We start from the raw sequence: 23,364 nt of genomic DNA, 5'->3' as shown, positions 1-23,364 counted from the left end.
TAACTCCCTAAGGGAGAGATCTTTCTTGTCCCAAGCACTGGAACCAGGTAGCTGGGCACAGGGCTTCCTGGCCCCAGGCCCCTGGCCAGCTCCATATGGAAGCTTCTTGGATATGACAGAACACCATCCTTTGCCCGCTGACTTTCACTTCCAAATGGCACATGCCATCCCATCATTTTTTTCAAAATGGAAGTCAGCAGGAAATTAAGGATAGATACAGGATGTCCCAAAAGTCTTAGTGCAGTTTCAACCTATCAAAACTTACCATTGCACTAAGACTTTTGGGACACCTCCTCCCTTCTCCCCCTATGTGCAAGTGCACGGATAAACACACGTGTAATAATAACAACTAAGATTTATATATTGCTTTAAGGTTGGCAAAGCACTTCTTCCATATATCTTGTCATTTGACAATACATATGTATATATTTACTTTATAGATGATTTGGCTAGAGTAGATTTAAGTCAAGAGATATATATATATACAAATTCTATTTTTCTACTTATTTAGGATTATATAATGGGAAGTATGTTCCTCAAGAAAAAATGATGGCCCCAAGATAATAGTAGCAATTAGCATTAGCAATGCAGTCAAAATTCAAAATGTTTAAAGAAACTTTCATTTAATTCTAATTTAAAATATTTGGAAGGCACATGCTTTAAAAGAATATTATGAACAACAAACTGTGCTAGGGAGTATCATAAGAAGATCTAACCAAAGAGATGAATGGATGACCCAAAAAGGAAGTAGGCTGGCATGGGGCAAAAGCTTGGCCTGACCAATGATTAGCCCATTGGCTACACAAGTAGCTACTCTGTATCAGGAGGACATAGGTGGGAGTTGCTTGAGATGAGAAAGTGTAGATGGGTTATAATCTAATCCAGTGGAAGAAGTACCTACCTTAATTAGATCATGGGGTCATTCAAGTATTTGAAGAAATATTTAAAGGAAAAGTGATTATTTTCTCACAAAACAATAGCGGTTTACAAATATATATATAGTACTTTGGGGACATAAAGCACTTTACTTACAGTATCTCATTTGATTTCCTCAATAACCTTATGAGTGTTGTAACAGATATTTCATCATCCCCATTTTGTAGATGAAGGATTTGAGGCTCAGAGAGGTTGCATTACTTGTCCAAGTAGTGCGCAAAGTCAAAATTTGAACCCAAGTTTTCTCTCTCCAAGTCCAGTAAAATATAACTTTAAAATATTCTTTATGTTTTGTTGAAAAGTTTAAAGATAGGGACCAGCAGCTTACTAGGCTAGAACTGTCCCACCTGAGATCTCAAGCCTGGTCATGCCTGGGACTTCAGGTGAAAGCCTATGGCTAACCTGGCTCTTCCAACAACAGGGCACTCCATCTTTCCTCCAGGCATTTTCTCCAGCTGTCCCCTATCCCTGGAATGCTCTCCCTCCTCTCATCTGACTACTGACCTCTCTGGCTTCCTTTAAGTCCCAACTAAAAGCCCACCTTCTACAGGGAGCTTTCCCCAACCCCTCCTCATTCCAGTGCCTTCCTTCTATTAATTATCTCCTATTTATCCTGTATGGAGCTTGCTTTGTATAAGTTATCTGCATGTTATCTCCCCCCTCAGATTATAAGCTCTTTAAGGGCAGAGACTGTCTTTTGCCTCTTCTTGTATCCCTAGCCTTTGGCACAATGCCTGACACTTTAATAAATGTTTATTGATTGATTTGTACCACATCAGACTAAATGTCAAAAGTATCACTGCCAAGGAATGGTCAGTCCATGGTAGATACAGTGTCCAGATATGTCTCATTTTCTGCCATCTTGGAATGTAACTGATGAGCTCATGTCACATGTGATTTCAGGCCAGTCTCTATGGACCCAAACATCTAGCCCCAAATTCCTGCCCCAGCTCTCCAGTATCTATAAAGAGAGCACATGTACCAACACTACCTTCCATCCTCACAAGACTCTGGAAAGTAAATACATCAATCAATTGGTACTTCCACAGTATAATGACTAGTAAATTTGTTCCTCTTGATTCCCTAATCCCAGTGATTCATAATGACTGTCTCCTGAGACGAAAAAACAACACAACAAAAACCTTCCCAAGCTATGCCATAATTCCTTAATCCCTCTGGAAACCGCACTTGGATCATAGCAAATGTCCCTTTCACCCCTGATCTCTCCTTTTCACACTTGATCCATCCTGCTTTCATGGCAACTCTCCAGAAGACACTGCAAGGAATAATCAATTGAAAGTCAAGAAGACCTAGGCTCAAATCCTGCCTTTAACATTAACTAGCTGTGTAACTGGGGAAAGTCACTTCAACACTACATGCCTCCATTTTCTCATCAGTAAAATGCGGATACTCACAGGGTTGTTGTGAGTATCAAATGACATAAGGCAGATAAGCACTCTGCAAACTTTAAAGCCCTAGGTAAATGTGTTATCATCATCCTCCTGGTCCCCCTAGGCAGTGCTGATTGTATCTTGACTCACATCTCCCCTGCAATAAGCCAGGAGAGGGCACCAAGGTACTCATTGCTCCCTGCTGCCACTTTCAGACCCTACTATAACTCAGCTATTTCTTGCTCTTCAAGGTTCATCCTGTCTACAGTATCCCATTCAGATTCTTGTTGTTACCATCTGTCAATCTCCAGCTCAGTCTCACTCTTTTTTTGGGGGAGTTCATAGTTTCTCCAGCCCAAGCCATACCCTCCTCCCTGGTGCCTTCAATAAACATATCAGTGTTCTATCAACTCCGCTGGCTTCCAAACTCAACAACCTTCTCAATGACTCCCATAGCCTACAGTTTCACTCTACCCCAATGAAGGGTATAGTCATACCTTACGTCTCACCATCTCCCCTAACTTTGCTACCTGTAGGTTTTCAAATTCTCAAATTCCTCTCTCTGATCACAATCTCTTGTTCTTCCATCTTTCCCTGTGCCTAAACCTCTACTTCATCTTCCCTGTAACATCTAGTTATTGCCATCCCTTTCTGTCCTCCCAGTCCATCACCCTAGTTCTGTCCTCATTTTCTTCCCTTCAGTTTCCAACTTACAATCAACCCATTCAACTACATATCATCCTTCACCCTGAATTCTCATGACCCCAGATCCCATTGTCATTCACTCCTGACCAGTCCTTGACCTTGGATCACCCTCTACCACCTGCCTCATTCACTCATACTCCTAAGCTGCTGGATGGAATTGAAGTCATCCCACTGACTGACAGAGTCCATTACAAACTCATGTTATCGAATTTCAACTGGACCCTCACTGCTGTATAGCAACTCTTCTTCCTTGATTCTCCACTCCATTCCCTTAAGGAGCTGTTCCTCCTTTGGGCCTAATACCTTCTCCTCAGTCCCCTTACTCTCAAGTAAATGTCTCAACCTCCTACTTTATGGAGAAAATAAAGGTCATCAATGGTGAATTCCTTCAACTCTCCTACTCAATCCTTCAAACTCCCCTCCATATCTTCACCCATCCTCTCTTTACTCTAGTCTCAAGAGAAGTCACCCTTCTCCTTGTTAGGACCAACCATTTTAAATGTGCCCTCAAGCACACTCCCCACTCCATCTCCTCCAGAAGCCTGGCCCACCATTCATCCCCCCTCTCCCTCAACTGCAACCTCTCCCTAGTTGCAAGTTACAAATATGGCGAGTATAAAATGCCTTCATCTGACTCTGCCAACCCTTCAAGCTATTGTCCTCTCTTCCCTTTCACAGTCAAACTCTTGCAAAGAACTTCCCTCACTTCCTCACCACCCATTTCCCAGTCTCTTGCAATCTGGCTTCTGACCCTACTACTCAACTGAACATCTACAATAATCCAATAATCAGCTGCTAAATCCAAGGGCCCTATCTCAGTCCTCTTCCTCCTGGATCTCTCAGCAGCTTTGGATGCTGTGAGCAGTAGCAGTGCACAGCAGAAAGAATGCCAGCCTCAGGAGGCAGAAATACCTAGGCTCAAAGTCCACCTTTGACACTTATTAGATGTGTGGTCATGAGCAAAGGTATTTACCATTTCTGAGCCCTAGTTTCCTCCTCTCTAAAAGGAAGGGTTGGGAATAGATGACTTCGAAGTTCTCTTTCAACAATGTATCCTGGGACTAGGCTAGTTTGACCTCTCTGAGCCTCAGTTTTCTCATCTGCAAAACAGGAACAAGACCATCTGCAGTATGGTATCATTTGCTCCTATCATGCAGTTACTTTTTGCATCTCTAAATTCAAAGCAGAGCACTGTCTGGTCGGCCTGGAAGGCTCCTGCAGGCAAACTGAGGCTTGACAAGGAAAAACCACCTTTGAGCTATCCCAGAGTGTAATGGGTTGTCTCAGGAGGTAATGGGCACCTCCACACTAGAACTCTTCAAGAGAAATTTTTCTTTAGCTATGGTTTGGCCGATCTAGGGATTCTTAAACTCTTTTGTGTTATGAAATATTATCTGTAAAGGGTTATTATCTGAACAGTGCCTGGAATATAGTAGGCACTTAGCAAATGCTTATTCCCTTTCCTTCCCCTTATGGTAGTCTGGCAAGGCCTATCAACTCCTTTGCATAATAATGAAATTATTAGAACTTTAGTGAAAACAAAGATGTAATATCAAATATGCAGATTGCCTCCCCCCAAAAATCTATCCACAAACATGATAGGAGTTCGTGAACCTCAGGTTAAAAAGTCCAGACCTGGATGGGCCTTCCAACTCTCAGATTTATCAGGAATCAGGGCACTTGGTTCCATGTTCTAATTGTCCATTGTCCAACACTAATTGTCAAAAAATAGTTTCCTTGCCTAATTGCCTCAATTTATCTCATCTGTTCAATAAGATCCTGACACTTCCCTTTCTATCCTCCAAACCATGGTGGCCACAAAGACTTTAAAAAAAAAAAGAACCTCAAAGCCTGAGAATAGCTTGGAGTGCCCCTTCCTCAGTAACCCATTGCTCTTTACACTGCTCAATGATCTCCAATGAGGGGGTTTCTACCTGTTGCTTCTATTTCTTCTTTACTCTCTTGAAATCTGGCTTCTATCCTCACTACTCTAACCAAACTGCACACCTAAGAGTGACAGCCCTCCCGTTCTATTCTTTCTGCCTTCAAAATAGTTGTTGGATCTGTCCATTCATAACCCTCTAACCTACACACAATCCTTCAATGGCTCCCCCCTCACCAATAAAATAAACTCTAAAATTCAATTTCCTTAACATGGCATTCGATTGCTTTCACGATAGGGCCCTTACCTATCTCTCTGACTTAATCTCCTATTGTTCCTCTGCTGGGAGTGCTTACTAGGGTACACGAACTTGAGTTTTAAGAAAATATTTTGAAAAAACTGATTTTCTTTATAATATTATGTCGTTTATTTGATGAATTTAAAAATGTTATTCAGAGAAGGGATTAAGAGGCTGGCCCCTGACAAACTCACAAAGGGTTAAGAACCTCTGGTCAATGCAAACCCTCTGCTCCAGCCCAACTAGTCTATTCATTGGGAGGATGTTCCTCTGGCCTTTGCTTCCAGCATCATCCTTGCTTGACAATACCCTCCTGTTACTTTCTGGTTTTCTAATTCCTAGTTTTCCTTTATTGTTCAGCTGTTTTTAAGTTGTGGGTGACTCTTTCTTAACCCCATTTGGGGTATTCTTGGCAGAGATACTGGAGTGGTTTACCATTTCCTTCTCCAGGTCATTTAATGGATGAGGAAACTGAAGCAAACAAGGTGCACTGACTTGCCCAGGGTCACACAGCTTGTAAGTGTCTGGGGCCAGATTTGACCTCAAGAAGATGAATCTTCTTGATTCCAGGCCCAGTGCTCTATTCACTGCAGCACCACCTAGCTGCCCACTTTTCCTTTTAAGGGCCCTCTAAAATCTTGCCTCTTCTGTGAATCCTTCCCCACCTGCCTCAGTCCTGAGCAATCAGTCATTTCTCTAAACTCCTAAGGCACTGATTCTCTGTATAATTCATTTAACATGCCATCATATATTGTGATATACGTGTTTGTGTGTGTGAGTGGGTGAGTGGGTATATGTGTTTATATGTGCATAGTCTTTATCACCCCAAATAAAGATTCTAAAAACCACTAAGGCAAGGCCATGTTTTATCACTGGTGCCTCCAGAGTCCAGCACAGCACCGATACTCAATAAAAAGTCTGCTGTACTCAAAAAGTACTCAATAAAAGTCTGCTGATGGCCATGATGATGAATAGGAAAGTGTTACTGTGACACTGGGCTAGGAGATGGTGACCAAGGAGTTATCTGTGTTAAAGGTGATAACTGGAAACCCAATTCCCACTTCTGATGCCAGGTGAGTGCCCTGGCAAACAGGCAGGTATGTTTTCATTTTCAACAAGACTGTATTAGCCAACCCAATTAAGATTAATTTTATAATATGTATGAAATATAACTACCACTTACTAGCTGTGTGACCTTGGGTAAGTCACTTAATCCTGATTGTCACCAAAAAACAAACAAACAAACAAATGAAATGTATTTCATATTACTCTCTCTTAGGAGAGCTACCTATGGAAGAGCAGTTTTGTTCACAATAGGCTGCATAAGATCACTGGCATCTCTCACTCCTTCACTGGTGACACCCTGACCCTCACTCTAATGTTCTGATCATTTTCTCAGTAGAAAGCCATTTCAAAATCAGCAGGGACTACACACCTTGGTAATAGAGAGCCCTCAGGAAGGAATGGCGATCATTCCCCTGAAACAAAGCCTTTTCTATTTCCATCTCTCGCCGGCTCAGCTGTTTACTCCCTGCAAACCTCTGTGGCAAGGCCAGAATTCGCTGATGCTCTGAGATCTTCTCCTCAATATCTCGAAGACGGTCCTGTGTTGCTTCAGGGGCTGCTCCCAGCCCTGTACCCTAAAACCAGAGAAAGGGTATTACAGACAGTGATGACAGAGGGTACAGGAAGCATCATGATGTGATATATAAGAAGCAGTGATATTGTTCGTTGTTCAGTCATTTCTGTCACATCTGACTCTTCATGACCCCATTTGGGTTTTCTTGGCAAAGACAGTGGAGTGGTTTGCCATTTCCTTCTCCAGCTCATTTTACAGATAAAGAGTTGAGGCAGAGTGAAGTAATTTGCCCAGGGTCACACAGTTAGTAAGTGTCTGAGGCTAGGTTTGAACTGAAGTCTTCGTGATTCCAGACCCATCTCTCTATGCACTGCACTGCCTAGCTGCCCTTATCCATACTTTATAGAAGAGGAAACTGAGGCAAACAGGGTTAAGTGACTTGCCCAGATTTACACAACTAGTAAATGTCTGAAACCAGATTTGAACTCAGGATGAGGAGTCCTCCTGACTTCAGGTATGATATTCTATCTAGCTGCCCAAAGAAGGAAGGAAGGAATTTTATCCAAGCTAATTATGGAGCTCCTTTATTTCCTTGTTACCAATGTCTCTGGCCTAGAAATACATGAAGATTCAGACTTAAGGATGTGTCTTCTGAAGGCTCAAAAATGTGAAGATTCTAAATGTCAAATGGAAAATTCTCTCTCTCCTTAATCTCTAGAAAAATGTGCCTCTTAGAAAAGTAAACTGTATGTAACAGGCATTGGCAGTTGCATGCATAAGCCTCTTTTTTCTGTTTTATTACATACATGGAAATGCCCATTTTGTTTATTTAGTGTTTGTTGAGTTCAAAATAAAACCAAATTTCGAAAAATGCAACCCACTGACCCTGCTGGATGAAGCCCGGTTCTTCCACAGCACAATCTCTCTATCATTAAGCCCCAAGTCCCTCAGAGATGCGATTTCCTGATCACTCTTCTGTAGTGCTTGAAACTGGGACAAGCTCAAAGTCCCAGCTGCCTCCTCCCCAAAGGGCTTATACACTGCAGCAGGGGCAAAGCATTGTTTCTTGGATACACACCTGTCAAACAATTAACAAAAGTCATGACTTATTAAAGTACAAAGAAACAGGGTGCTAGGCATTATGATGTGAGCAGGACCGACCACTTCAGCTCGATCTCATAGCCTACTTCTAGGCTGAGTCTCCAGTGCAGTGGGTTGAGACCCCAGGAATCACCAGCTCACCTAGAGCTGATGAAACCAGAGAGGAGTCTGCCCAGTACCACCTGGGCTGTCTCACCTTGTTAGCTAAATCAATACTTACTCCTCAACAGAAACAGAAGTGTCAAGCTGATGGTGAAGGAGGCTCCTCAGCTGCCTCTCTCCTTCTGTTTCCAAGTCCTCCAGAATAAGGTCATCACTGGAAAGGCTGCTGTTTATCCTGGGATGGAAAGAGCAAAATAATACCAAAATGAAATGAGCCAGTATCTGAGCACTGTTCCCTTCTTCAATCTCTTGCTTTAAAGGGTCTGTCCTTTCCTATACATTTTATCAGATGAGATGGGGACATTCAGGATGGTATAATTGTAAACTCACTGCCTTTTATCAATCTCTCCAGCATGGCAGGGTTAGAAAGTTGTCTTAAGACATAGCCCGTCCCTGCTGCCAAGCTCCAAGGAGCTTACAATCTAGGTGGGTGAGACAGGATTTTCACATAAGAAGATAATTAACTACATAGGACAGCATATGGTATAGACAATAAGTGCTGTAAGAAATCAGAGGAGAGAGAGAATGCTTTGGGCCAAGGTTATTAGGGAAGACTTTCCAGAAGAGATGAGTTTTGATATTATGATGGTAATCAAAGATGAGGGATAAGGCATGGTATGAAGGGAAAACAGTATCATAAAAGGCAAAGAAGTGGGAATTTTCATGGAGTGTTTCAAATGAACTGATCAGTCTGAGCAGAGTATACATGTAACAAGAGTTGTAGGTGATAAGGTTAGAGAACGTGGTTGTTGGAAGATTTTAGAGGGCATCATAGGCTAAACTAAGAAGTTTGGACTTTCAGTCATTTGTGCTAAAAACGCTAGAAAACAAAGGGTCAAATGGACCTTTCCAACGAGATCAGGGATAATGCAAGGGTGGCCATTATGACCACTACTATTTGATACAGTGCTAGAAATGCTAGTTATAGCAATAAGACAAGAAAAAGAAATTGAGGGACTAAGCATAGGTAGACAAGAAGCAAAATTACTGCTTTTTTGCAGATCGTATGATGGTTTACTTAGAGAATCCTAGAGTCTACTAAAAAATTAATTGAACCAATAACTTTGGCAAAACTGCAAGATATAAAATAAATCCACATAAATCCATCAGCATTTCTGTATATTACCAACAAAGCTAGCAGCAAGAGCCAGAAAGAAATTCCACTTATACTTGGGAGTCTACCTGTCAAAACACACACAGCAATTATATGAAATTTTTTTATAAAACCATACTCTTTACATTAATAAAGACAGACTTAAATGATTGGAGAAATATTAATTGCTCATAGGTAGGCTGAGTCAATATAATAAAAACGGCATTACTCAAACAAATTTGATTATTCAGTGCCATACCCATCAAATTACCAAAGTATTATTTTATTGGATCTAGAAAAAATGGTAATGAAATTCATCTGGAGGAATAAAAGGTCAAGAATCTCAGGGAAATTAATGGGGAAAAAATGGAAAGAAAGGTACCCTAGCAGCAATGCATATCAAACTATTCCAGGCATGAGGGATAACCTTGCAAAAATAGCATGGAGACAGAAGAGGAAATTTGGTATAGGGGAAGTATAAGAGATCACCTTGGTCTCTTGTAGAATGAGTGAGGGGGAGTATCATGAAATCAGTCTGGAAAGAGAGGTCAGTGCCAAATTGAGGATTTGTAAAGGTCAGAGAGGGAGCTGGTATTTTATTCTAGAGGCAAAAGACTTTTCAAGGAAGGGAGTGGTGTGGGGATGAGATTTATGCTTTAGGAACACCAAATTTGACAACTGTGTGGCAGATGGAGAGGATAGTGAAGAAACTGGGATCACAGAAACAAATATCAGGAGACTCTTTTGACAGTTAAGTCGAAGTAATTAGGGTCTGAATCAGAAGGCATATAAAGAGAAAGAAGGGAATGGATAACAAGCTATATCGAGGAAGCAAAACTAACAAAATGTTGCAACTGATTGGCTGTGGAGAATGAGAGTGAGTAAGCAGGCAAAGATGACTTCAAGACTGGGAGCCTTGGGGCAACTACGCGGCACAGTAAATAGAACACCAACCCTGGAGTCAGGAGGACCTGAGTGCAAATCCAGCCTCAGACGCTTGACATGTGATGTTGGGCAAGTCACTTACCCCCAATTGCCTTGCCTTCCCCTCTCCAAGGAAAAAAAAAGACTGGGAGCCTGGTTGACAGAAGAATGGTAGTACCTTTGACAGACAAGTTAGTAAGATCTGATTCTTACACAACTATGAGGTAGGTAATAGAGGTATTATAATCCTTATTTTCTAGATGAAGAAACCTAGGGTTGAGACAGGCTAAGTGTCTTGGTCAGGGTCACAAAGAAGCCGTGAGTGTCTGAGGTAGACTTCACCCCCAAGCCTCAACCAATTCTGAGTACTCTCTCCACACCAGCACAGAAAGCCATGAAAGATTTGTGGAAAAGGAAGTGACCAATCCAAGTCATGCCCAATGCAATGCAGAAGGAAGATTAGTCCGGGAAACCATGTGTCCCTTCATCCCTCTGTCTCTCCATCCCTTCGTCCCTCTATCCCTCTGTCACTCTGGGAGATTAGTTACCATAATCCTGAAATAGTCCAGACAGGACATGAGGAGGGCTGGACTAGGGTGGAGAAACAGGAATTCACACTACCCTTCTCTTCAGCTCTCCCTTTCACTGGTTCCTCTTCCTCCCAGAGTCCCCTGAGGCTCCCTTCTTCAACCTCTTCTTTCTGTACTACTTGCTCAGATTCTCACTTTCTCAATGATCCCCTTGATGAGAAGGCTTTGGACCCAGGCTTAATAGATGTTTGCTAAATTCAAATGACTCCCAAAATCTGTACGTTGTTCGAGGAAAAACTGTCAAGGAGTAATGAATTGGTCAGATGGCAGGCAGAGTGGAGAATCACCTTGGAAGAATCACCAAGGCACTACCCAAAAGCATCTGCTGCAGTCCCCTGTATCGAACATCCCATTTCAACCCAACTAAGCTAAATGGCCTCCAACCTGGTCTCGTTGGCTCCAGTTTTTCCAATGTCCCATCTTCCACCTATTTGTGAAACTGGTATTCCCAAAGCATACATTTGACCATGTTATTGCCCTGCCTTAAGTGCTTTTGTGTCTAGGATATAATACAAATTCCTCTTCTGTTGGGAATTTAAAAGCCTCCTTAATTTGGTACTAACTCATCTTCCCCCTCACTAATTCTAGACAAAATGGTCTAACTGTGCTTCTCCTAGAGTTTGACAATGACGTTTTATCTCCCACTTACATGTCTTCACACAGGTTGTCTCCCATACCTGGAATGCCCTCTCTCCTCCTCTTCTCTTCTTGAAAACCTCTAGTTCCCTTCAAGGCTCAGCTTGGATGGTACCTCATTCAAGAGTCAGATGCCTCACTTTGCCCAGCTAATTTTTTTAATTAAGTAATTTATTTGTTTTCAGTTTTTCACAATCACTTCCATATATCATAGATTTTTTCCTATAAATTTATTTTATGGAGAGCTTCAATTTACTTATCCATGAACAAATCACATTCCAGCAGAAGACTGCATTGTAAATTCTTTGAGGGAAGGGAATAAGACATTTTGTTGCTTGATTAATCCCTTCCCCAAGCTCCAATTATACATATCCACCTGGATATCTACTCCTTTTCGGTTTCTTCTGGTAAATTATCATCCATATCCCACCTGCTATGTGTGAATATAGGGCACCTAGGTGGTACTGCAGTGGATAGAGCACTGAACTTGGAATCAGGAAGACTCATTTTCATGGGTTCAAATCTGGCCTCTGATACTTACTATCTGTGTGACCCTGGGCAAGTCACTTATCCCTGTCTGTCTACTCCAGTATCTTTGTCAAGAAAACCCCAAATTGGATCGCAAAGATTTGTACACAACTGAAAATCAACTGAACAACTGTGTGACTATCCCCATACCTTCTTTATTCTTTCTACACTCTCTCAGCAAACTCCTCAATTCCTGAGTTCAATGATATCTATGCAAATGACTCCCAGATCCATATACCAGCCCTAAACTCTCTCCTAAGTCCCAGTCTCATAGGACAGATAGATCTATTAGACATTTCCAAATGGATGTCCTTTAGACATCTCAAATTCATCATATCCTAGGCAGTTAGACACAGTGGATAGGGAACTAGACTTAGGAATTTGGAACATCTGAGTTCAAATCTTGCCTCAGACACTTGCTACCTATTTGACTCTGGGAAAGTCACTTAACCTCTCTCAGTCTCAGCTGTCTCATCTCTAAGTTGGAAATATTAATAGTACTTATCCCACAGTGTTGTTGTGAGGTTCAAAAGAGAATTTACACAAAGTGATGTGCAAATGGTAAAGTACTACAGAAATATTAGTTATTACTAGGTTGAAAACAAAACTTACAATCTTCCCACCTTGCCTCCAAATTTTCCCATTTTTGCTGAGAATATCACCATCATTCTAATTAGTCAGATCTGGAGTCTTGAAGGCCACTTTTGAATCTCCCCTTTTCCAAACTTTCCCCCCCAGCCAACAACTATCATTTCAACATGGTGAGAGCCCATCCACACCCTTCTCTCTGTTCACATGGTCATCACCCTGTTCAGGCCCTTATCATCTGTCCTCTGAACTACTGCGAAAGCCTCCTAATTGGCTATCCAGTTAGTCTATCCCCTCTTGATTACTGAGGATAATCTGGGTAAAATAGGTTTCAATTCCTCTTTAAATATTTGATAAAATTTACTTGTAAATTTATAGTGCAATTTCAGTTCTGTAAAATGCTCCACAGATTAACACATTTGTCTCAACCCTCACAACTCTGTAAAGAAAGTACTATTCTGAACTCCATTTCATAGATGAGGAAACTAATGCACAAAACAGGTAAGTGTCTTGCCAAGGGACACCCGGTATCTGAGGGAGGATTCAAATTCCCATTTTCTGACTCAAAGCTTAGCTCACTGTCCACTACAGAAGTCATCAAAACTGGCTGGTCTTGGTTAAAAAACAGAGAAATAGATAACTGAAAAAACTAGACAAGGGAGAATTAAACAATAGAACTCAATATTCAATAAACCAGAAAATGTATATGGCATAGAACAGAATTCCCCATTTATTAAAAACTGCTGGGAAAACTGGAAAGCAGTCTGGCAGATATTTAGGCTTAGGCCAATACCTCATGCCATATTCCATAATAAGCTCAAAACAGATACCTGACTTTAATATTAAAGATCATACCATAAAAAAAAATTAGAAGAGCAGCTCATTTACCTTTCACAGCTATAGGTAGGAGATGCATTTTTAACCAAACATGATTAACCAAACAATTTTAACATAAAACAAATAACTGTGATTAAATGAAACTGAAAAGTTTCTGCAAGAAAAAATTAATGCACCAAGATAGGAAAGGAAGTGATCAAAAAGGTAGAAAAAAATCTTTGTATTAAATTTCTCTGATAAGGCTTTGGTATCCAAAATATATAAACAATTAAGATAGAAGACCAAAAGTCATTCTCTAATAGATAAATGAGCCAAGGATATAAAAAATTGTCAAGAGAAGTGTGAACAGTTAATAACTATATATACATATATACACACACATATGTATATATTTACATGTGTATATATATGTATAAATATATATATATATTTAAAAGAATGTCCCAAATCACCAAGGATAATAAAAGAAATGTAAAATAACTTTGAAGTTTTACCTTATACCCAGCAAATTGGCAAAGATGATAAAAGATGACAATAGTGTTGGAGGGACTGGAAAGATCAGCACACTAGCGCAATCTTCGTGAAGCTGTGAAACAGTACAACCATTTTGGAAAGCAATTTGGAATTATGCAAAGTGATTAAAATGTCCATATCTTTTCACCCAGAGATTCCATTACTAGGCATGTACTCCAAGGAGGCCACGCATAAGAAGAAAGTCCCCATAAATACAAAATATTCATGGTATCACTTTTTTGCAAGAACAAAGAATTGAAAACAAAGTAGATGCACCCATTAATTGGGGAACAGCAAAGTCGAATACAGAGGTATCTTTTGTAACCCTTTGCAGAGGTGGGGGGTATCTATGGTCATGGTACCTTGCACACGTTTTTAGACTTTTTTGATACACTGATCAGTTTTGCTGATTTTTTCCCTCTTCTTTTTCATTTGTTTCTTTTAAAAATGTTACTTGTTAGATGGCATGGCTCTCTGGAAGGGGTAAGAAGGAAGGGCACTGGTGGCAATTTTGGTGATACCAAAAAGATATTAATAAAAGCTTCTATTTTAAACACAAATTTATTTCCATGTTTGGATTAGGGTTTTGTCCCCCTTTCGCCTTTGGTAGTTCCTTTATGGTTTGTTCAGTTTTTCTTTCTGAGACTGAGTTGTTTACAATCTCTATTTCCCATTTTATGATTTTGTATTTTTGTAGGTAATCATCCATTTCCATTAAATTGTGTTTTGTTAGCATATGTGCAATAGCTTCTCAACAGGTCTCATCTTTAGTCTCACTCCTTCTCTAACTCATGCTACACAGCTGTCAGATTATTCTTCCTAATGTACAGCTTTGATGTTTTCATAATGCTCAAAAACATTATCTATGGATTAAATCCAAATTCCTTAGCCTGGCATTCAAGGCCCTCCATGCTCTGGCCTCAGTCAAACTTGCCAGCCTAAACTCCAATTATTCTCCTTACCCTACTCTCTAGACCTGTGAGCCACCAATATGTCCAACGGTTCCTAATCTCCACATCTTTAGTTGTCTAGTAGTCCACTCCACCTATGAGTGTCACCTCTACCTGCTGAAATTGTACCCAATCTTTATGTTATTTCATGAACACTTTTCCCTGATCCCTTTAACCAAAGGTGACCTCTCCCTCCATAAAACTCCAATAGCATGGGGTGTACTTGTCTTGTGCCATCTGCCATATTCTGCCATCTGTAATAGTTATATGTATATGTATCTCAATCCCTCTATTAATTCCTTGAGAGTATGAATTCTGTTTTATTCCTCTTCTATCCTTATCTCTACCACTCCCCTTCCTCTCTTCCCCTTGGGACTAGTACAGAGGTTGGTGCATGATGAATAGTTTCATTCGATATCTATGTATCTATATCTATCTGCACAGATACTCAAAAGCTATGAAATAGCTGTTGAATGAATACTATAGATTTACTACATGGGGAAAACCAAATGCAACGCTTTAACAGGCAAGGGAATTGGAAAAACTGTTATATAATAAATGTAATTAATAAAAGCTTATGACCCAAAGTATATCACAAATTGATACAAGGTCAAGACATAGACTTCATTAAATAAATGGTTAAAGGAGATTTAGAAAATATAACCAGTAATTCATCACCACCCAGATTTGCTGACAATGAAAGAAATGCACATTATTTGCTTATTAAAATCATAAAAATCCATGCATTTATTCAACAAGCTTTTATCAAGAGCCTGATACGCATAAAACATGGAAGCAAACATTGCTGGTGGCACTGTAAAATTGGTGCAGTCTTCTTAGAGAACATTCTGGCAAACTGTAAGCTGAGCTAGAACACCATTCAGACTGAGTAATTCCTCTTTAAGGGATGTACTCCAAAGGAAATAACTTAAAAAAATGTAGAAAGATGTCCACAGTAGTATTATGTATACAAATGAAGATCTGGAAGCAACCCAAACTGGGGAAAAACGGTCAAGAAAATTCTGCTATAAGAATGAGAAGGAACTCAAATAGACCCTGTACACCACAGTAATGCATAAAGATGTGTGTGCAGGATAGTGTTAAGTGAAAAATGAAAATACAGGCTAGATTACACTATTAAACTGAGTACATTCATTACGACTGTTACAGTAAGAGTGGAAGAGAATTTGGAAAGATAAAAAGAGTTTAATGTGGTTGAGTATTTTCCTTAAATTCATTTTTAAAAAACCAACATAGCAAGCAAACTGAAATCATCAATAGCCCTTTACCATTAGGGTTGTAGGAAAGCTAGGGAAAAAATATTTTCCATAAGCAAGCAAAATCACTAAAGCTTTTCAGGGATTTGGGTTTATATTTGAAAAATGTTAAATAATCCCCAAAGAATTTGTTTTTAAATTTTATGCAACATTTCAATTTCATTTTTAAAAATCGCATTTAACTTCAAATGACTTTAAGTTAGAGAAGCAGCAAGACAGAACACATTAACTTAATTTCTTTTTAGATACCTTGGTTTGGAAATTTCTCTAAGACCAAGATTTTTCAGTCCTTCTCAGGAACACAAAGGGACACAAAGAGTCACACCTGTGATCTCACCATCACCCACAAGGGTCCACTTCCATAACTAAGAAGTATGCAATTCCTAGGACCATAACCTCCTATCATTTCCTGTCTCCCTATGTTTCATTCCCCTTGTACCTCTGCTCCTCTGTGCTAGGCCAGGCCGCCACTCTAGCTCGGGCTCCAAAAGTTCAACTTTACCCCTTGTTCCCAAATCCCTTGTCAACATGGCATATTTCCCTCATACTTAAGTCAAGCCCTACCTTGGATTGCCCCTACCCAGCATCCACTTCTTCTGAGGTCCCTTCTAGCTCTACAAGTATGATCCTAAGTGTGATCTTGGGCAAGCCAATTCTCTTCCCTGGGCCTCAGTTTCCTCCTTTATAAAACAAGGAAGTTAGGTTAGATGACTTTGGAGGTCCCTTCTGGCTCTAAATCTATCAGATGAAGTGCCTTGAAGTAAATCTCCTAGCACTGTTACTGGCACATGGTAAACAATTTGATGATAACATTTATTAAGCACTTACTACAGCCAAGCACTGTGTAGACACGCTGTCAATCCTACTAATAATTAGTAATACTGAACAAAATCCTATATTTTTTGTCTTTCTATCCCCAAAAATTTAGCACAGTGCTTGGCACATAGTAGGCACTTAAACTCGTGTTGCCAGATTGACTCGGAAGGATATGAAAAACCAGTCCTCAAAAGAAAAATCGCAAACCCATCAACAACCTTATATGAAAGAATGCTCCAAATCACTAATAATAAGAAAAATGCAAATCAAAATAACCCCGAGGCCAAAGATCGGAATAGTAAAAAGTCAGAGGGGCTGTGGAAAGAGAGGCACTCTAATGCACTGTCAATGGGGCTGGAAATTAGTATAACCATTCTGAAAAGCAATGTGGAATTATGCAAATCAAATACTCTTGGACCCAAAGATTCAACTGCTAGGCATATATCCCCAAGGAGGTCAAAGACAAAAAGAAGGGCTCCATATACACCAAAATATTTAGAACAGCACTGTCTGTGACAGCAAAGAACAAAGTGAATGCCCATCGACTGGAGAATGGCTAAACAAATTGGGGTACACGAAGGTAATGGAATACTACTGTGCTGTTAAAAAAAAAAACAAATGGCAAACATGATGAATACAGAGAAGCATGAAAGACTTGGATGAGCTGATGCAGAATCAAGGCAGCAGAGCCAGGAAAACAATTTATGGAAAGAATCTCTACAGAATAATCGAAAATGAATGCTATGAAATGAAAAGAACAAGCTTGGCCCCAAGGAAGAGCCAGGAGAATGAATACACGTCCCCTCCCCTCTTCTCTGCAGAAGGGGGAGGGGGCCACAGGTGTGGACCCTAGCATACATATCGAGTCAGATTTTTTCGATCAGTTTTACCGAATCTTTTTCTCTTCGCCCTTTCCCTCCCTCCCCCTTTAAAAAAAATTCTTTGTTATAAGGGATGGCTCAGGGGGAGGGAGAGAAGGAGGAGGAGAGATGCAGGGGGGAATGTAAAAACAAAAGCTATCGGTGCAAAGAGACTGTAGACACCGATTGACGATCGCGAGCCAGCCGACTTCGTGCCCTTGCCAGCGTAGTACATTCCGGGGGAGCTGGCAGTTTGAGAGGGGAGGGAGGAGCAAGCAATCTGGGCATGGGGGCAGACAGACGGACGGACAGATAGTGAGAGTAGTAGTGTCGTCGCCCGAGGGGCCATGGCAAATGGTTAGGGCAAGGAGTCCCTTCCGCCCCCTTCACCCTCCAATTTCAAGGACTAACCAACCACCCTGCCTGGCTTTCTGGCTATTTTCCTTCTCATTGACAGTCTTTCTTCCACCAACAAACCCACGAGGATTTGGAAACCGTTGCAATTCACCCGAATACCCAACTCACCGAGCGGAGCCGCGATTATGCAACTTAGCCGGAAATGGGCAGCCCCGTGCCGGGTTGGGCTGGGGTGGCCGTGGGGTGCCGGGGCTAGGATGTTGGGGGGAATCCAATGAAGGCTAATGAAAGCGGGGAGCCCCTAGCCACAGTCCTTAGCGGAGGCAGGCTGCGTGCACTGCAAGCCTACAGGGGGCGCCTCCGTTTCAGCACCTGGGGCACCCCCCTTTCTCATCTGAGGTTATTGGGGAATTCAAACCTGCCTCCTTTTTCTCCGCCCCCCATCTCCCTTTATAACGAAAGAAGACGGAAAACAGAGGGGGCAGGAGGTCTACTACCCTCGTAGCTGTCCCATATAAGCCGCGTCGGGCCCGGATAAGGGGAACTAGTGCTGCCCCTCACTTCCCCGCATCCCCATCCCCAGGCGCCCCACCCCCGCTCCCTGGGAAGCCGCCTCTCCCACAAGCAGGAAGGACCCAGTGCGGGAAGGACCTGGGAGCCCAAGGGTCACCCCCTGGAACGCGAGGAAGCGAAGCTGGGCCCCGGGCCCCGCTCCCGCGGCCCCAGCCCCGGGAGCCCTCACCTCTTCATGTCGCTCCTAGAGCCGACGCCGCCGGTGTGCGCTGTATCCCGACGGCTGCGGACTGCAATGCCCATAATGCCCCGCGAAGTCTAAGAGCCCAGGGAGGCGGGGCCCACTGCGGCGTGAGAGCTGGTGCGTGCGCAGTACTGCCTGAGCGCTTCCTCACTGCAGGAGACCTCCGGGCGAAGCTAGAGGCCACGTCACAAAATCCCGGGGCCCCAGCTGGAGGGTAAGGAAACCTTCCAGTTTGGCTAATGTATTGTCTCTGCTCTTTTCTTCCCTTCTTTTGTATCTTTAGCACTACTCACTAACTCTCCCCTCCCCACAAGTAATAGGTTAAAATAATTACGCAAAATAAATGAACAGTGTACAAAGATTCCAGCCTTGGCTCTGGAGTCAGAGGGTGTGGGTTCAAATCCGGATTTTGGCTTTTTCTAGCAGTGTGATCTTAGGTAAGGCAAGGCACTTGGTCTCCTGAGTTTCTTCTGCCGTAAAATGAGGAAGTTGGACTTGGTGGCCTCCGAATTCCCTTCTAGCTCTAGAGTGATGCACCCACATAGACCACATATAGCTATGCCATACCCATATGGACTTGGCCCCCATAGCGCTTTGCTGTCTGAGCTGGCTCACTCAGCTCACCTGCTGGGGTCGGTTTCCAAGGATGTTAGGGATCCTGTCACAGCCCAGACCAACCTTGGGTATGGGTGTGTGTATATATACATTGCTTCCCATTCATACAAAAATCAGTCACAGTTATGCCACATAGCCCTTACACCACTAACCCTGTAACCTTTATTAACCCTTAAGAAGGCAAAAGCAAAAAATAATCATAACTTAATAGCATTTACTCAATAGAAAGCAAGAGCAAGGAGGGTATGATGCTTAAATGAGTCAAACACTCCCACCAATGCATACAGCAGTGTCTGTGGGGATGACTACCCTTAGAGAAATCCAACAGGTAGGTAAGTGAATGAGGAAACCCAAATGCTTAGGGCAGCTCACAAGTCTGGGTGGTAGGTCTTGATGCCCTCGGTCTTTTCAGAGAACAGCCAGCAACAGGAGTGACTTGCTGGGCAAAGCCACTTTCTGTCTGCTCTCTGCTGCTAAAAAAAAATGACAGATTCTTTTAACACACAACCACCCTTAGCAGGACACTGAGAAAGTGTTACGTTCTTTTGTTGAAAAGCAGTTTCCTTAAACCAGAAAATGGACAAGTCCCTCAGATCTGCTCTGGGGCTCTGAGAAGTTTCTGTCTCTCAAACAGTACATGGCAATCCCCAATCAACTCTTCAGAGAGCATGGTACTGGGCTTTGTCCAGTCAACTGCAGAACCCTTCCCACAACAAAGCAGGCACAAAATCTGTGATTCCCCTTGGTTTCTCCATCCCAAAACACAGAAAGCAACAGAAGAAAACATAGGCACACCAAAAATGTTTTTCTTCTCACAGGCTATAGAAGGTTCTAGAGACCAACAAACCCAGTTGGTCTGGAAGATTCAGTTCTCTTCCAATGGAGGTACCAACAATCCCAGTCGGCTTTGTTTGCCTATCAGTTTGTTTATTTTGTCATCTCTCCCAGACAGTAAGGACACCCAGGTGCTAGTCAGGTGCAGTCAAGTTGTCTTAACCACACAGCTGTTGTCTTAAAACAATAAGAACACTAGGAGGCAACAGACTGTGGTGGGATTCTTTTTTGGTTTGGTCATTTTTTCCAAGCTTGCTTCCTAACTTCAAACATTATGTTAGGGTCAGGGTCTATGCACTTCTGGAAAGAATATCTGGGCTGGGGCTGCTGCTGCTTTTTGAGGAATTAAATGTTATCCCAGAATGTCAGAGACAGCTTAGGCTGGAAATCTACAAATTTCAATGCTTCCAAAGGGGTCTGATCCAGGACAAAATATGATCTCAGCTGTCTTGAACTGATCTTTGCATGTTACTGATCTGAGGTTGGGTCTGAGCAACATACATATCAAGTTGCTCCTCACTGGAGTTCCAGCAGATTGCTTCTCAACTCAACCACTATTAGCCAACTGGATACTTCTGCTAATTCAGAGTGACAGAAATGAAAACTCTGCTTTGGTTTGGGATTTCTGGTTCAGATTGGGCTAGAAGTTGGAACTGAGACCCCACCAGAGCCACACAACTGTCACCTACTTCTAAATTTGCTCCTTGCTCAATACACAGTCTGGGGCCTGTGATTCCTCCTGACCCTGCAACACCACTCCTAGGCAGAGGTCCTTTCCTTAGTCCACCATGACTGTCATCTAAACTGGGTAATGAGCAACAGAGCTGCTTCCCATTCATACAAAATCAGTCACAGTTATGCAGTTACACCATGTACACATCTTAAACTATTAACCCATTAACCCTTATTAGCCCTTAATAAGGCAAAGGCTTATTTAGAGTGGAATACATGAGGTTGATATTGATGGTCCTGACTTTTAGCAGCCTTTTTGGGCATTAACAGTAATCTGTTTCTAAAAGGCCTTCTATTTCCCATTCCCAACTGCCTTGGAGTCTACTTTATTAGCAGGATTAATTTCAATTCATCCTAAAAACATACATACTACACAGCAAATAGACTTGTGGGTCTGGAGTCAGGAAGTCTTGACTTCAAATCTTAACTCAGACACAGTATGTACCTCAGACTGGCTGTATGACTCTTAGAAAGTCATTAAACCACTCTCAGCCTCAGCATCCCCATCTGTAAAATGGGGATAATAACAGCACCTACCTCGCAGGGTTGTTGTGAGGATCAAATGAGATAATTTGTAAAGTGTTTTGCAAACCTTAGAGCACTGTATACATGTTAGATATTATAGCATTTTGTCATTTTATTGGAATCAGCTTCCATGATAACAAAAGAAAATGCCCCAAATTCTGTGTGCCATTCTTTTTGACTTACTAGTGAGCCTTTCTGGAGCACTTTAAGATCTGCAAGGCACTTGAATCTCACAACCACACTGTGAAGTAGATGCTATTTCACCAATAAGAAAACTGAGGCTGAGGTCAACTAGGTAATTTGACCAGGGCCACACAGCTTGCAAGAATCCATGGAAGAACTCAGGTCTCCCTGACTCTACAAGCCATCTCCTGAACCAAGTAGCCAGTTCTTGGTCATGGTCTAGTTTCCAAAATTATGTGTTTGGAGAAATAAGAATAACCAAAGCTAACATGTATAAAATGCTTTAAAGTTTGCAAAGCACTTTGCACACACCTCATTTTATCCTTACAACAACCTTGGTAGTCAGGTGCTGTTATTATCCCCATTTGTAGATGAAGACACAGAGGCAAATAAAGGTTGAATGATTCGCCCAGGTTGAATGATATGCCTCAGAGCTGTCAAAGGTAGTGTATCAAAGGTGGGAGCTGAACTCAGGTCTTCCTGACTCTAGGGCTGTATTACCTAGCTGCTGGATGAGATAGTTATGATTTTTACAAGTATATTGTTGAGCTATTAAAGACAGATTTTTGGCCCATCTCTTTTTTTAACCCCTCCAAAATTCTGTACTACAGCAGTGACAAAATTAAATCATAATTGTCCTGCCAGCCTAGATCTCCTTTCTTTAAATTGCATGGCCAGCCATTATTAGAATGAAAATCTCTCTGTAAAGGCTTCATGTACTTTATAAAACGAAAACCAGTTTGGTTATGGCCTGAATTTTCGTATTGAACTTTTTTTTTAAAACTCTCTTGAACCCTAAGTTCCTGGGAATAGCTTGCCCCTCATTTATGGAGGAACCTTCACAGTATGTCATGTCCCAGAATGATATCTTCAAGTCCCTGAGGTTATCTTCAAGTCCAATGCAACCTCTATTGATAAGCATTTCCAAGGTTAGCAGCATAGTATACTAAATGCAAATTGATGCTTTCATATGCTAGAATAGATATATTTGAATACTTTAGATAGTATTGAGCAGACTCATTCTTGCTCAGAGGAACAGTCAGGGAATTCTGATCAAGGAGGACCTAACCTCCAAATGTTGCAAAGTAATCACACTACAGTATTATAAAAAAAATTTTATACAATAGTTTCCAAAAGCATGACTTTTTTTTCCAAGTTAACCCCTGAAAGAGATTTTGATAGCTGGCAAAAATGAGGGCCCTTCATGGTCCCTAAGTGAAAAATCACTCTTCTATTTTCTTGCTTTTGGGGAATCAGGAATTGAAGTCACTCATTGGCGTTCTAGATGAAGTAGTAACTGTACACAGAGTTGTATGTTTAGCATTTCCTATTTTTGAGAGCCCCTTATAGCTTATCATTGCCTTTAAATTGAGCTTCAGGTCTACACTATGACATTGGAAACTGTATCTAATTTCCTTTTAAATTCTTTCCTTTTTCCATGCTGTTTTTGGAATCATTGAAGGAAAATCTTTTAAATGACCCTCAGTTCAATTTATGGACTGAGCACCTTTCATACTGAACAGATATCAGCACAAACTCACAAACAAGATAAGAAACAAACATTTCCCTTGCTAGCAGCATCCATTTATTCACACAACCAAAAATCCAGAGAGTGCACTCATAATTTAGATTAAACTACGAGCCTCTGAAAGATTTTTGACCAAATCATTTTGTCCAAGAATTTGCATGTTTTAT

General features: G+C 41.5%; 1 protein-coding gene across 1 annotated transcript in view; it reads right to left on the bottom strand.

The window, feature by feature from the left end:
* RBM41 (RNA binding motif protein 41) overlaps nucleotides 1–18,913 on the bottom strand; it is a 38,148-nt gene extending 19,235 nt beyond the window's left edge. Inside the window, exons 1-4 of the mRNA XM_072625982.1 lie at nucleotides 18,766–18,913; nucleotides 8,113–8,229; nucleotides 7,677–7,869; nucleotides 6,648–6,852 (exon numbers count right to left, since the gene is read on the bottom strand). Of these exons, the coding sequence (XP_072482083.1) occupies nucleotides 6,648–6,852; nucleotides 7,677–7,869; nucleotides 8,113–8,229; nucleotides 18,766–18,839 (589 nt within the window). The 5' untranslated portion in view covers nucleotides 18,840–18,913. The remainder of the gene's footprint in view (nucleotides 1–6,647; nucleotides 6,853–7,676; nucleotides 7,870–8,112; nucleotides 8,230–18,765) is intronic.
* Between the last annotated feature and the right edge of the window lie 4,451 nt (nucleotides 18,914–23,364).

The sequence above is a fragment of the Notamacropus eugenii genome, chromosome X, assembly GCF_028372415.1.
Source record: "Notamacropus eugenii isolate mMacEug1 chromosome X, mMacEug1.pri_v2, whole genome shotgun sequence".
Taxonomy (NCBI): Eukaryota; Metazoa; Chordata; class Mammalia; order Diprotodontia; family Macropodidae; genus Notamacropus; species Notamacropus eugenii.
The sequence above is the reverse complement of the archived record's forward strand: the minus strand, read 5'-3'. Positions and strand labels throughout refer to the sequence as shown.